The following is a 15,760-nucleotide window of genomic DNA, read 5'->3' on the forward strand; positions in this document are numbered from 1 at the left end:
CACTCTTTCTCATCAGAAAGCCCTTTTCAATATAAGTGCTTCATCATCAACAACGTCATTCAAACACGGGCACGCCATTGTGAAAGATGACTCATATGTTTACTCCAAATTATGTGCAGATTTAATGATAAATGTTTTAAACTTTTAAAAATACAAGTGATGTTTATCTTACAAAGTATAATGCTTATCACCATGCCATAAACTGTTGGTTTCAAAAAGCTTTAATATATTAGACAAAAAAGGCAGACACCCCCCCCCCAAAAAAAACTAAACTAAACTAAACAACAACAAAAAAACAGTATACACTATAAATTACAAACACATGCATGATCTACAATAAAATATTCACAAAATGTTATAGTTTAAACATTTAAGACAGAAAATATGGCTTTGGCAAATCCTGGAGACAAAACCCATAAGTGAAATCATAAGGGAAAAAAGGAGTCATTAACATCAACCCCATGAGCTCCACCATAAAATAAATACATGAAACATTCAGGACAAAACAGTTCTGTGCACTTGTCTTTCTCTCTGTGTCTGTGCTATAAATTAGACACAGCTTCACAGAAAAGTTATCCTATTGCTCTGATGCCTTGGCTGCTTTCTGTTGGTCCAGCATCACCTTCACCGCAGGGGACAACATTGCAGAAGACATGGCTGGAGTAAACGGTTGTAACGGGTACTGTGCCTTTTTGCCCGGGTAATAGATGCACTGAAAGTACCGCTGACCTGAGGAAACAGCACAGTGGCATAAGTAACTAATACTAATGTGAAAAGTACAAAGCATTCTAACAAGAACATATGCAAAAAGTACATTTTCTTGTTTAAAAGGTAAAAGTTTCACAATAAAGAATGTTAAGGATACGATCGTATTGTTTTAAATTGGATCATGTTTTTTATACTGCAAATTTGAAGTGAAAGGATGTCAAGGATGTGTGGTTAAACGCACATTTATTAAAAAAAAACCTAATAACATGTGTTTTTCTAAAATATGAAAATAATATAAATATTAAGATAAATGCCAACAATTGAAAAGATAATTGTAATAAATCATAAATAATGATATGTAATAAAACGATAATATGGCTCTTACCTGATTTTTTATTTTTTGAAATCTCATCTTCAGACTTAGGCTCTTCTGCAAGAAGTAAGATACAATTAACTGAGATATAAAAATTACACACACACACCCCCACTCAAACCCAGACACACACTATTGGCGCTTTTCCACTAGTACCTACTCAGCGCGACTCGCCTCGCCCCGGTTTGCGCTTTTACACTAGGGGTGGAGGCGTGCAGAGTTGATACTTTTTCTGTAACTACTCTCCCGAGGTTCTAAGTGGCTGAGTCGGCTGTATCTGACATCATCACACTACAGACCACCGATTGGTCGGGGGGTTGGATATGGAGCTAGAACAGTCTCATAATTCACAAATGCACAGGACAAGTTTTACAAATGCACGGACCGATTTGCAAATACACACACCGTCTCACACGTGCACAGGACACGTTTTACAAATGCACAGACCGATTTGCAAATACACACACAGTTTCACACGTGCACAGAACAATTCACACGTGCGTAGGACAAGATACACAAATGTATTTTTGATGCACACACAAATATAACCTGATTTACACATGTTTTTTTGTCTGTGAGCTGCGCTGGATTTGTGTGTGAGTTTTGAGACTCCCCTGACGTGACTCGATGCACAAATAGGTTTTTTTTAACACGCAACCAATCAGATGTCTTCATTTGTTCCAGCCAATCATAAGAGCGCACCCACGTGGGGGACGATTTACTCATAAACCAATCAGATTAAAGGGGCGGATACACCTGCTGTTTCAACTGCGTTAGCGCTGTTCACATAGAAAAGTGATTAATATTTCGAGTTGGTGTAGTAAAGATGAATAAACATCAACAGGAGATAAAAGATCAATAAACAGGATGGAGAGGAGATCACTGTTCTGATTTTCTTGTGATGTCGGTAAAGAAAACAGCGCGATCAGAGATGGTTTGTCGGGCCGTTCAACCAGAGCCGTCAGGAGACTGCACTCCAAGTCCTGCCGATGCAGCAGCTGATGAGAAACAGCGGAGATATATATATATTTGAACTACAGGTGTCTTTCAGGAGAACAAGCCTGTTGACGGGGGTGAATATTGCTGCAGTCTCGTTCTGGCTCTGGCCGTGGGTGGCGCTGGTCCCGGTCAGACCAGCTGACCAGGGACCAGACACGGAGGTCAGAAACAAGCAGCTGTTATCCTCACATTTATGATGTGACATCGCCACCACACAGAGACAAACGTGTGTCAAAACAGCGGTGGCAGATCAACACATTCCCGGTGCAGAGTCATGCATGGGAAGATGCAGCCGTGATGATGCTGGTCGGGGTTTAGTCCACCGATCATCAAACATCTGAGCTGATACAGAGGTTCTTCGGTTATCAGTCGACTGATACCGACGTTACTCCAGATATTTGGGTAAATGAATCTCCTGACATGCGCGTGCTGCTCCACCTGGCCGCTGCTCGTCCCCGTCAGGTACCGCAGCAGCTCTCTGTCTGTCTGGTTCATGAGATGAATCAGCGGGACAGTAATACTTCGTGAAACCAAACGGAGCAAATATATTAAAATCTCCGCTGTTTTTCATCATCAGTTGCTGCATCGGCAGGACTTGGAGTGCAGTCTCCTGACGGCTCTGGTTGATCAGCCCGACAAACCAGCGCTAACGCAGCTCAAACAGCAGGTGTATCCGCCCCTTTAATCTGATTGGTTGCAGATCCTTCCGTGTTAAAAAAAACCTATGTGTGGATCTAGTCACGTCAGGAGAGTCTCAAAACTCACACACAAATCCAGCGCAGCTCACAGACAAAAAAACATGTGTAAATCAGGTTATATTTGTGTGTGCATCAAAAATACATTTGTGTATCTTGTCCTACGCACGTGTGAATTGTTCTGTGCACGTGTGAAACTGTGTGTGTATTTGCAAATCGGTCCGTGCATTTGTAAAACTTGTCCTGTGCACGTGTGAAACGGTGTGTGTATTTGCAAATCGGTCCGTGCATTTGTAAAACTTGTCCTGTGCATTTGTGAATTATGAGACTGTTCTAGCTCCATAGTTGGAGTCTCTAAAAACAAATTGTCTCTCTTTGAACTTGGGTCCTCTACCAGAGGACTGGGAGCCTGATGTTTTTGGACAGCTTTCTTTTTTTCCCTTACTGATACTTGGACTTAGCTCTTTGAACATATATCTCTGCCTGAGCTACTTTGACAAATTGGAGTTCACTCAGAGGTGTGAACACCAGAGTGCCATGCAACACTCAGTACGTTTCCATGCAGCAAAGAAATGGGATTTCTGATCGTATCAGATAAACATCCAGAAGACTCAATCACTTGTCTGAGTTTACATGATGTTCAGAGAATGGGATAAATGTCCAGAGCATGGCTGACTCCGTGACGCTATTTGGCGCTGTAACCATGGTAACCATTTCAACAAAGAGCCACTTCCGATTGACAGTTGTTTTGTTTGGCGCCAATGTTACGCTTACGATGTCTTATACGATCAGAAATCCGATTGAACTGCTGCATGTAAACGTACTGACTGATGCCTTCACCTTTACATCTTTTCTGTTTCTTCCTTTAACCCTAGCTATTTTTCCAACTTCTCATTTTCCTTTTTCCTGATGTTGTTGTTACTTAGGATTGCTGTGTCTATCACAATTGCTGTCTTCTGGAGTTAGTCAACCACCACACATCTGGGTGGTTTGGTTTAACCTTTCACAAAAAAAAGCAGATCTACATCAAAACCAGAAATGCAGCACAAATACAGCAAAATTAAGGGAAAAAAGAAAAAGAAAGAGAAAAAAACATGTGCTCCTTGATTATCGATGAACTCTCCGACTTGCTTGCAATAAGAGATTTCCCCTTTAACCTAGTCTCACAAATCTGCTGTTGACTCAGTGAACATAAGAAAGTTTTTTTTCGGACACTCAGTGTCTCATTCAAGTGTTATATCAAAGTACTCTCCTCACTTGCAAGCACCATACAGCATACAGACATGTGCCCAAGAACAAAGTCAATACTTTTAGTATTTTAAACCAAGAAACTTACTTTTCTTCTGTGACACTGATTTTGTTCTTGTGTTAGCTATAGACAAACAAAACAAAAAACAAACAAAAAACATATGCATTTAAGAAAAACCAAGGAGCTTTAAGCCAATGATGTCCTAAATGTTTGAAGTTGAATATTAAACTAACACTGATGAGTTACCTGGCGGAGAAGATGAAGATCTAGTGGGTTTTTCTTCTTTTGCCTTAGAGGTTGCATTCCCCTTTTTGCCAGATTCCAGTCTTGTTCTTAACGTTATTCGCTGTGGGTGCCGTTCTGGATCTGGATCTGTTTAAAGCAAATTAACATTGATTTAATTTGAGTATTAAAGAAAATTGTGGTTAAGAACCTCCTTAAACAAAACATGACTGATATAATGAAATGGACTAAATGAATGAAAAGAAACCAGTCAAAAACAAAATTTAATTTTATTGTGGTCAGAATTTTACCCGTCTTATCTTTAGACACCCTTCCTTCACTCTTGACAGCAGACACTCCAGTGAAAAGAAGAAGAAAAAATAAGTTTTCAGTCATTTTACCTAATGTCAATTTAAATAACAATTTGGTCATTGCTAATTAATCAATTTGTGATATTCATCTATCATTGTAAATGCATATTTTTTTGTGTTGTCAAGCTACATACTAACATAATGAAGACAGAACTTCCATAAGCACCTTGAATTACTCAAGGCGCTTATGGCAGTTAAGAAAGTGTTTCTACATCTCATTAAAAAAGTTTGTTTCAAGTTCTGTATCATTGTTTGGTCTAGTAATGATGTGTTATCATTATTTAAAGGAGCATGAGGCTCCTTTTAAGAAATGATACTCTCTAGCGCCACCCTTCACCACGACGGCCGTCGGGGGTACTGCAGCCAACAGCGAAGCCGGCACGGGAGAACGGGGAGAACGCACATGCAGCGTCATGTGACGTCACATCCGCAGGGCAGCGCGGGAAATTTGGGCCCGAATTGCAGCACATTTTGCAGCACACAGCCTGTTCAAGGCAACGGAGAGATACACTAGTATTTCCAACCTTCCATTTGTGTCTAAAATTCTGGAAAAGGCAGTTTCAAGCCAGTTATGTGACTATTTGTATAGAAATGATCTGTTTGAAGTCTTTCAGTCAGGGTTCAGAATGCATCATAGCACAGAGACAGCACTGGTTCGAGTCACGAATGACCTCCTTATGGCCTCAGATAAGGGATTAGTGTCCATACTGGTTCTACTGGACCTCAGTGCTGCTTTTGACACTATAGATCATGGCATTTTACTGCACAGGTTAGAGCATGTTGTTGGGATTAAAGGGACAGCTCTACGTTGGTTTAAATCATATCTATCTGACAGGTTCCAGTTTGTTCATGTACATGAGGTTTCTTCAGAACAGTCAAGGGTCTGTTATGGTGTTCCACAGGGTTCAGTGCTAGGGCCAATCTTGTTCAGTTTATACATGCAGCCGTTGGGAAGTATAATCCAGAATCACGGCATACACTTTCATTGTTATGCTGATGATACGCAGCTCTACTTGTCTATGAAGCCGGATGAAATAGAACCGTTAGTTAAACTTCAGGCATGTCTTAGGGACATCAAGGACTGGATGTCCAGAAATTTCCTGCTTCTAAATTCAGATAAAACAGAGGTTATCATTCTTGGTCCAGAGCATCTTAGGAAGGGATTAGATGGTGTTGCGATGGCTTCCAGTGCAACTGTGTGAAACCTTGGTGTTATTTTCGATCAGGATTTGTCGTTTAAACCATATGTCAATCAGGTTTGTAAAATAGCCTTTTTCCATCTCCGTAATATTGCAGAGATTAGGAAAATCCTCTCGCAGAGTGATGCAGAAAAACTAGTTCATGCGTTTGTATCTTCTAGACTAGATTACTGTAATGTGTTGTTAGCAGGATGTCCAAGTAATTTGCTGAATAGGCTCCAGCTGATCCAAAATGCAGCAGCACGAGTACTGACAGGAATTAGCAGGAGAGACCACGTCTCTCCAGTGTTAGCGTCGCTCCATTGGTTACCCGTAAAATTCAGAATCCAATTTAAAATTTTATTACTTGCGTATAAAGCCCAAAACGGCTTAGGTCCGCATTATTTGCAAGACCTGATAGTGCCTTATGTTCCTGTCAGAGCTCTCCGTTCTCAGAGTGCAGGTTTACTCGTAGTTCCTAGAGTATCTAAATGTAGATTTGGAGGGCGGGCGTTCTGCTATCAGGCACCACTACTATGGAACCAACTTCCAATCTGGGTTAAGGAGGCTGACACCACCTCCACCTTTAAAACTAAACTTAAAACATTTCTGTTTAGTAAAGCCTATAGTTAGTGTTTAGTAAACCTCTAGCTGGTGTTGGTAAATCTCTAGGTAGTGTAAACTTTAGTGTGTCAGAGTCGCTCCTGTAGTTTCTTGTGCTGGCCCCCCCTTCTCCTCCCTTTTCTCTCTTTTGTCCATGTTGCAGCATCCTTTGCCGGACACCGGAACCTGCAGGTGGTCATGGGTGGCTTGTAGCTTGCATTACGGAGCACAAGTCTTTCCCTGACCCTGCACCCCAACCTGGGACTTGCTGATTGGGCCGGAGCTTCGGGAGCTGCATGCTGGCCTGCGGTCCCCACCCCTGGTCATCCCGTTGCTGCTTCCATCTGCCTGCTGTGCTGTTGCCGTCCCTGACCCCCCAGTCTGGCCCTCGGCAGGAGGGTCCCCCCTTATGAGCCTGGTCCTGGTCCAGGTTTCTTCCCTCCTAAAGGGGAGTTTTTCCTTGCCACTGTTTGGCTTAAGGTTTTTCTCCCACTAGGGGAGTTTTTACCTGCCATTGTTTATGTAATAACTGCTCGGGGGTCATGTTCTGGGTATGGGTCTCTGGAAAGCGTCTAGAGACAACTCTGTTGTATTAGACGCTATATAAATAAAATTGAATTGAATTGAATTGAACTAGAGGGCTCATTTGTTTTGGTTTGGAACGCTTCATCTGACATTATTACTAGAAAACTTAAAACGTATACGAATTTTTTTCATAAATCCTGCCTCAATCCGGCCTCAAGCTCCTTTAAAGCTGTAGTGGATTTGATTTAGGCTTTTGCAAGTTATTTATAAAGCCAATTATGTTACCAAACACAATTATATATACAATCTCACAGCATGCTGAACTTTTGGGGTTTTATATTACAATTTTAGTTTACATTAGACAAAATAAGGTTTACCTTTCTTTGGCATTGCTGGAAATCGGGTTCTTTGATTTTTCTTATTTGGCTCTGTACAAAGTACATGCATATTGAAATCATGTGATTTATGTACAACTTTATTCCAAGGTTTCATGTATCAGGATATATAAGAAAAATAAAAACTGATAAGATGAAAAACACATATGACCCTGTGTCATTACTGATTTAGCAAAAACTAATACTGCTTTCAGAAACAAAACGGATTTAAATGTATTCAATTGTTGTTTTAGTACTTCTGTTTGATATTGTATGTTTTAAAACTGATATATTTTGGATGTATTTTGAATTCTACGGGAACGTTGGTATGAGCAACAAACTCACCCTGCACTTCAGCTGCATTAGGTTGGTCTTCAACTGCTGGACTTGGGATCTCAGGTGGAACCAATGGCCCTTGTTCCTGTTGCTGGATTGGTTGAACTGGTTGTGCTGGTTCCTGTGGTGGCGGCATCGCCGGCATCTGATATGTTTGATGATGTGCATACAGCGGCTGCACTGGTGGTGGAGTTTGACGCTGTTGATACGGAGGCTGTTCTGATGGAACTCCAGGATGGATGGTCAGAACAGGAGCAGATGAAACTGAAAATAAGAAAATGATGTTTTGATCTTGAAAAAGAAAAGCCTGAAAAGATATGGTCACAATAATCATAGCATATGACAGGGAGAGTCCCTTAGAACCAACAGGCACACCTGGCACGGTCGGAGGAGGGTATGGATTGTCTGTGACTATGTGATGAACTGAAAAACAAATTGTTCAGTTTTAGCAGATATGGAAATATCTTCCAAAATAAATTCCAATTTTACAGTTTCCTTGAAAATAATTAGATTCTTTGTTACTTACCATACCAGCCTGGTGGAGATGGGCAGTAAACTGGTGCAGGTCTGCAAGGTTGAACTGCAAAGAAAATGACAATCTATTAGAGTATACTCAACATATCTGTAGGAACTTGATTTCATCTGCAAAGAAGACCAACTATTTATCAATTCAAAGTCACACTTGAAGCAAGTTTTCTCCATTAACCTTTAAACTAAGCTAGCTGGTGAGCTCAACTTAAACATATACTTGAAACCTGAAATCTCTCAATATTAGCAGGACATTGATCATTTCAATTGCTTGTACTGTTTAGCTTTCTTATAGCCTTTATTTTCACATTGATAATCTGTGTTCAAGAAATGCATATGTTTTAAGGTTTTAAGACTTGGGGCTACATGGAGATTTGTGTGAAACACTGACTTTTAGAAAAAAAAAGCACATTGGAACATGTGCCAAACCTATTGATCTCTGTGTAATCATTACAGTATGTAATTTCATTCACTTCCCTGCCTAAAAAATAAAACCTAGATAATGGAGTGAGTAACGTTTTATTTCTTACAAACAATAAGAGGAAATATGCATTTTAAAGCAAAATAATATGCTAAAATGTTTCAAAAGTATAACAACAAAGGAAAGGTAAGAAGACTGAAACAACTTTAATAAAGTAAAAAAAAATCCAATAGATTATTAAAACAAGGAAGGAAAATTAGCAAACGGTCATCTTTTATTCATTTACTTACTTATTTTGGAATGATCATGATAATTTGTTGAAATGCAATCTACGATAGAACTCACTGCAAAGGTTTGCTAATGAAAATGTAAAAAAACAACACAAAACAGTGAAGCTTATTGAGGAAAAACATAAATACCATCAATTTACTTGGAAAAAAAAGTTATGTCCTATTGAGTGCACAAAGTTAAGAAGAATTGCAAGTGAGCAGGCCGCTTCTTTTCCCCAGACAGGGTGGGGTTTCTCTGCCACCGTGCCCCCTTTCCATAAAAGTATTGTAATATATATTCTGGTATAGTATGTGGCTGAGAAATATAGTATCTAGGGTAGATTGGTCAGTTATATACACTATATACCAGTATATACACCATTTCATTAAATAACATTTCAGTAAAAATTTAAATGTTGTACCTTCTTGTGAGGATTCTTCTTCCTGTTCATGTTCTTCCTCTGGTAGCACATAAGGAAAAAATATTGATTAAGATATCTATAACTGTAAGTACTGTATGAATGTGACTTGGTTGAAACATTACTAACCTGTTTTGGATGTTTTGGATTTCTTGGTCTTCTCATGTATTTTGGCTTTTTGAGATGAACATCAATCATATTTCAAAAAAAGTAAAATATTTTTTAAAAGTAGCTTTTGGTTTGCCATTATTCACACACTCATTCTGCTTTAATCTAAGAGTCGTCCCGGTGGGACCACCATATTATTTAAATACCTTTGAAAAGAGGGACAATTCTTTTGCTCTTCATCACTTTTGGGTTCAAACCAGTAATTCTAGGAAGAGCTGGATGCAATGTAAAAATATAGTTAAAATACAAAAGAAAGCATAAGAGCACAAAGATAATATTATGATCATAATCAATCTTACCTTGCTTTTTTGGCTTTTCACCTGTCTTTAAAGCTTCATGCTCTTAAAATAAAATGAAAATAATAAACATCAGTGAAAATGGTTTCTCAACAAACTGAATTGATTTTTCTATGCATCACAAAATGTCATCAATGTTACATACAGTAAATGCTTTTTTATTTCAGTCACTGTTTTTTTACATTTACTCAACATGGTAAGGTCACATTTAAACACAATATCACAGGTTAATTCCAATAATCTTTTCCAACACTGTTATTATTATTATTATTATTATTATTATTATTATTATTATTATTATTATTATTATTATTATTATTAATAATAATTAATTATTGTTATTTTCGTTATTATTATTATTTTTATTTTTTTTTTACCTTTTTTACGTCTCACAGCTGAAACCCTCCTGGGAGTAACTGAAACACAGACACACAAATAAAATAAATTAAAAGAACAACAAGACGTATGGCAAGAAATAGATTTCCGTTTTACAATGAAGGTCTATATAGATACCACATGAAAACAAAGTTCACAATTTTTATATTAGGAATGTTATGATCATGTATCACATCACAGTGTTTTCTCTACTTTCATTTAGAAGTGGCAGCCGCCAAAGTGACACCAGGTGTCCTCTTGGATAATAGGGCAGTGACATACGGGAAAAAGGTAAACTTATTAGTTTAAGACAGCTCATAATAGATTTTACAAGTTAAATACACATTCTCAAATTATTGATGGTCAGCTAACATTACGTAATATATTGGTAGTTTAAGTTAATTGGGCCCGTTGCCAAGTCAGTGTCACTAGGTACAGTAAAATAATTGATAGCATTACCAACTTAGTGTGAAGTGCAGGGTTCTCAAAATGCATTTCAACAAGTTCACACTAAGCATTTCTCAGGCTGAGAAATTATTTACTTCACCCAACAGAAATTCTAGCAGCCCATCTTATGGGAGTCAAAGGAAGCCTACACTTCAATGCGTGAGCGCTCATACATGTTAGAGCAGGAGTCTTGACTTAGCAAAATACCGGCCAATCAGAAAATAGAATTTTTCAGCCAATCAGAAAATACCATTTTCTGTTGCTGGGTGAGGTCTGAAACAACAAAAAAACACAGACACTCCAAGCTTTAAATCTTGAGCCCTGGTGAACTGTGAGATAGACTTTTCTACAATGAATAGGGTAAGACATTTAATAATATATCAGACACAAACTGTTTTTTTTTTTTTTTTTTTTAATGAGTAGGGTGTAGGAAATTGAGAGAAACAATCTCATGATTGTTTCTACTTGTAAGTGAAGACACTGATGTCATATTCTGATCATGAAGGATTGGCAGTTGAGAAATTGTGAAATAATAAGCTAAATGTGTTATTCCCTTTTTCATGATCTGACAAAATTTCCTGCAGAACCAATTAAAAGTCTTGATATGCTTTGGTTAAACTACAGCAGGCCAACACTACATTAACATAGAACAGGGATACAGAAAATTCAGCATGACGAGAAGTTGGTAGATATAAAGGTTGGGTCTAAAACAAACCTTTAGTATCTTTAGTCCTGGTTGTAAACTCTTTGGTCTCTGCAGCATGCATACAGGAACACACTGAAATAATGAAAGACTATGTTATAATTACACAAAAAAACAAATATTTCAGAACACATAATCTTTCTTGGGTTCTGACCTGTGGGCTTAATCTTTGGGACTTTGGGTTTAATCCTGTGTACTCTTGTCTTTTCCTTTTGGTCATCTTCATCAAACTCCTCTTTCTTATCGTCAGATTCCTCTACAGATTTCAAGGGTGCAGTAACAACCTCTTCAGTTTCATCCTCCTCCTCTTCCTCTTCCTCAGGGGCAGCAGAGTGGCTTGTACCTGATGGTGAAACCAAAAGGTTGCTTTTGCTGAACATTAACATTTGGATTGCACATTTATAGATGACTGGAATAAACTCAGGTCTACTTCATACTTTTTTTTTACAGCTTTTGGCCAAATTTCAAAGGTATAAATTTGCTCTGTGAAGGCTATTTGATGCTATTAGAATAGCAAGGTGTATATTTTCATTTAAGTTTGCATTTTATACAAAACAAATCAATAACTCCATGTCCATGTTGCAGCATCCTCTGCCGGTGGCGAAGAGCATCTCTGAATGCAAAACACCGGATCCTGCAGTGTGGGAGTGAGAGGGGCAGGGTAACGGCCCCTTTTGGGCAGGGGAGAAGGTTCGTCCCTCAAGACTCTTCCTCCTGGCCCTGCCCCTTTTTCAACCTTTCCCTGACCCTGCACCCCAACCTGGGACTTGCTGATTGGGCCGGAGCTTCGGGAGCTGCATGCTGGCCTGCGGTCCCCACCCCTGGTCATCCCGTTGCTGCTTCCACCTGCCTGCTGAGCTGTTGCCGTCCCTGACCCACCAGTCTGGCCTTCGGCAGGAGGGTCCCCCCTTATGATCCAGGTCCTGCTCAAGGTTTCTTCCCTCCTAAAGGGGTTTTTTTCCTTGCCACTGTTTGGCTTAAGGTTTTTCTCCCACTAGGGGAGTTTTTACCTGCCATTGTTTATGTAATAACTGCTCGGGGGTTCATGTTCTGGGTATGGGTCTCTGGAAAGCGTCTAGAGACAACTTTTGTTGTATTAGACGCTATATAAATAAAATTGAATTGAACTCATTTGTTTTTAAAAGATTTTGAGAAGTTAGAAGATAGGACCATATTAATACCAACATTAGGGCAAGAGAATGACTGACTTATTTACAATAATGTAATACAGAGCAGCCAGCCACAATGATTGAATGCTACCCACCAGCTTTTTTTTTTAAATTTTTAGGGATATTTCAGAATACATGGTTTGGGTAATTTGCAAATATGTGAAGGCGTTGCCACTAAATGTATCTCAATAACTGAAGTAAGTTACAAACAATATTTGCACAAAAATATTTAATGTTTATGAGGTTAGTAACCTACCCTTCCCCTGTTCAATCTGAACATTTGTGTTAATCATTAAGCATCCTTAATTAATCAATTTCCCTTCAGGGATTAATAAACTATTTTTGAATTTAATTGAATTTAAGTGAATTACAATTTCCCTCTGGCAAAACCTTGTTTGAGTTAACATCATAGAGTTAACATTATCACCTCTTTACTAGTACTTAATTGCCCCTGTACTCACCCTTTTTTTTAATACACTGCAGGCATGAAATGCGAAAAATATGGTTGTCAAGGAAAAACATTTCAGTGTGGGTATAATTTTTTTCCTTTACAAGGTGATAAAAAAGATATTGCACATTCCTTATATGTATATGCAGGACAATACCTGTCAACATGATGTCATCAAGTCCATGATGATAATCTTCAAAATCAACATCATCTTCATCAGCTGAGGATTCTGTTACTTCATCTTTAAACTCATATCTATCTTCATTAATGTCTAGTTCTGTGGTTTCAGTTTTGTCTTCTTCAACAAAGGTGAACTCCAATAACGTTTTATCAACATCTTCATCATCCGTTTTATCCTTCTCTTCCACTTCCTTAATGCCAAAATCATGAAATTCATCCTCAGAGAGATCAAAAGACTTGTCCTTATAGTCTCTTATTTCAGCATTTTTGAATGTGCTGAGGATGTCTTCATCAATCAAGTCATTATCTTTGAAGTCTTCCTCTTCATCTTCATCATCTGCAAAGTGTTCAGAAGACGCTATAGACATTTCTTCTTGTAATCGGTGCAGATCATCATCCTCCAAATTATCATCAACAGCTTTTAACTTTAGATCTTCATCATAGACTTGATCATCAAAAAGTGGAAAAATATCTTCCTTTTGGGCATGTTCATGATCATCTTCTTCATCCTCACTAGCAATTGCATCAGGAGGAAGATCAGAACCCAAAACATTATCAGAGTCTTCTGCTGAGACATAATCACTGTCTGATATTGCAACTAAACTGTCATCTCCATCATCGTCTTCCTCCTCGTCCTCATCTAAAATTGATGAAGATTCACCGTCATCTGAGGCAACAGCAAATGCCTCGTCACTGCTTTTATCTTCATCATATTCATCATCGTAAGTTTCATCAGCTTCTTCTTCGGACAGAGTTAATGCATCTTTATTGTCCTTGACGTCAACAAGTGCATCAGTTTCGGAACCAGCAGATAGAAACAACTCTTTATCCTCATGTTCGGGAGAAAGTTCATCATCATCATCATCATCATCATCATCATCATCATCATCATCAGCTACAGGTTCCTCATCAGATTTTTCTTCAAAATCTTTATCGCTTATTAAAGTTTTCCTTTTTCTTTTTCCCGTTTCCACTTTTAATACATCTTCATCACCAATTTCAGCTCTTGCTGAGACTGATTTAGAAATGTTTTCTCCTTCCTCATCATCTTCATCTTCCGTTAGTGGATCCTCTTCATCAATGATAGCTTCTTCAATTTGCATTTCATCCTCTCCCTCCTCTTCCGTTTCTGCCTCTTTTTTGCTCACTGTCTCTTCCTCCTCTTCAACTTCAGCCACTTGCATCCCCAAAACTGCAAGAAGTGCATCATATTATTATCATCATTAAAATCATTACCATTATAATTACAAATGATTGACTTCATGGTATCAGTTTAACAATGTTAACCTGACAAACTGAGAGAAATCTGAAAAGTGGGTTCATTACGTTCATCTGATAAAGAAAAAAAAAAAAAAACACAAAGCAAAAGAGAATTTGCAGAATATTTTTTAAACTTTATTTTTATCATCAAAATTTTAGAGACACATTTTAAAGTGCATACAGTTTCAACATGAATGTATTTGAAAAATGAAAGCACAAAAATTATGAACCTATATATATATTTTTTTTCCACAGAATAAATACATCTGAAGATATAGAATCAAATGATTTACTCCTATTTATGTCGCTATTCTATTGACCTCCTCTGAATAGGGATGTGTATCATTAGGAATTTATCGATACTGATACCGATACCGATACCAATACCGATACTCCTTATCGGTACCGATATTTATCGCTACCACGACATGTATTTAGTGTATAAAACGTAACATATATCTATATTCTCCCGAGTAAATTAACTACCAACTTAACCTGGTAATCTACTTATTTTATTTAAGAACATGTGAGGAACAATAGGGAAATATAAAAAGTATTTTAATGTGTCCATTCACCACTTTTTGGATTTACCAGAGTTAGAGGAGAGGCATGGGGACATTCCAAAATGTCCTACACCGAATGAAAGAAGATGGTTTAAAATAGTGGAAATCCATGTCAAGAGACGTGTGATCATACTCATGTGTGTGCAAATGTTTGGTCATTTCCTCCAGAACCTCAGATTTCTTGTTATTTTCTAATATGTATAGTTAACTTTGATGGGGACACCAAGGTACTTTATAGTTATATTGACCATGAATGTAGTGGCCCCTGGGGGGCAGTGATCATACGTGCAAGGGCTCAACCAACGCTGCTTGCAGCTTTAATTTCCATTTATATCTTAAGATATAAGATATATCCGAGTTTACAATTTGGTGATGTTGGTTAGCGCTGAAAAAATTGGATATAACCAATCACTGATGGACAAAAACAACAGGGTTTCTTTCACAGGAAGCACATTTCTGTGAAAGAATTTTACTCTTTGGTACTGCATATGAATAATATTTGTAAATATAAATGCCATAAGTAAAATATAACTATAGAAATTATGGAATGATAAAACTGACACGAGGTTCGTGAAAAATTCTGCACATAAGCAAAAATAAGAGATACAGACCTTTACTTTTAGATGGTAGAAATTCACCTAGAGAGAATCAAAAAACTTCAGACTTGAACATTCAACTTGCACAAACAATGTAGGTATTCACTCATGCACAATAAATAGAACTTAAAATCCTAGTTGATGCATCTAGTTTAAATAGTTATAAAAAAAAAGTGATACAAAATATTGTAGAAGCTAAAGTCCCATGGTTTCACTGCAGTTGAAAATGATGATTTCCTCTTCTCACCTCCATTAGATGACTGTTAAAGAGTGAGGAACAGGATT

At 38.0% G+C, this 15,760-nt stretch overlaps 1 protein-coding gene across 5 annotated transcripts in view; it reads right to left on the minus strand.

Moving 5' to 3' along the window:
• Positions 1 to 77: 77 nt before the first annotated feature.
• Positions 78 to 15,760, minus strand: part of LOC133418706 (triadin-like) — a 50,844-nt gene continuing 35,161 nt past the window's right edge. The window contains exons 6-23 of one of the 5 annotated variants that reach the window (XM_061707534.1): positions 15,491 to 15,517; positions 13,034 to 14,248; positions 11,414 to 11,602; positions 11,272 to 11,334; positions 10,112 to 10,150; positions 9,738 to 9,779; positions 9,585 to 9,653; positions 9,400 to 9,444; positions 9,274 to 9,312; positions 8,160 to 8,213; positions 8,009 to 8,056; positions 7,643 to 7,897; positions 7,301 to 7,351; positions 4,558 to 4,602; positions 4,271 to 4,396; positions 4,112 to 4,147; positions 1,094 to 1,138; positions 78 to 729 (exon numbers count right to left, since the gene is read on the minus strand). In XM_061707534.1, coding sequence (XP_061563518.1) covers positions 578 to 729; positions 1,094 to 1,138; positions 4,112 to 4,147; positions 4,271 to 4,396; positions 4,558 to 4,602; positions 7,301 to 7,351; positions 7,643 to 7,897; positions 8,009 to 8,056; positions 8,160 to 8,213; positions 9,274 to 9,312; positions 9,400 to 9,444; positions 9,585 to 9,653; positions 9,738 to 9,779; positions 10,112 to 10,150; positions 11,272 to 11,334; positions 11,414 to 11,602; positions 13,034 to 14,248; positions 15,491 to 15,517 — 2,540 coding nt within the window. In that variant the 3' untranslated portion in view covers positions 78 to 577. Of the gene's footprint in view, positions 730 to 1,093; positions 1,139 to 4,111; positions 4,148 to 4,270; positions 4,397 to 4,557; positions 4,605 to 7,299; positions 7,352 to 7,642; positions 7,898 to 8,008; positions 8,057 to 8,159; positions 8,214 to 9,273; positions 9,313 to 9,399; positions 9,445 to 9,584; positions 9,654 to 9,737; positions 9,780 to 10,111; positions 10,151 to 11,271; positions 11,335 to 11,413; positions 11,603 to 13,033; positions 14,249 to 15,490; positions 15,518 to 15,760 lie in introns of all 5 variants that reach the window. The other 4 variants (XM_061707537.1, XM_061707538.1, XM_061707536.1 and 1 more) reach the window with 4 other exon arrangements.

The sequence above is a fragment of the Cololabis saira genome, chromosome 18 (genome assembly GCF_033807715.1).
Source record: "Cololabis saira isolate AMF1-May2022 chromosome 18, fColSai1.1, whole genome shotgun sequence".
Classification (NCBI taxonomy): Eukaryota; Metazoa; Chordata; class Actinopteri; order Beloniformes; family Belonidae; genus Cololabis; species Cololabis saira.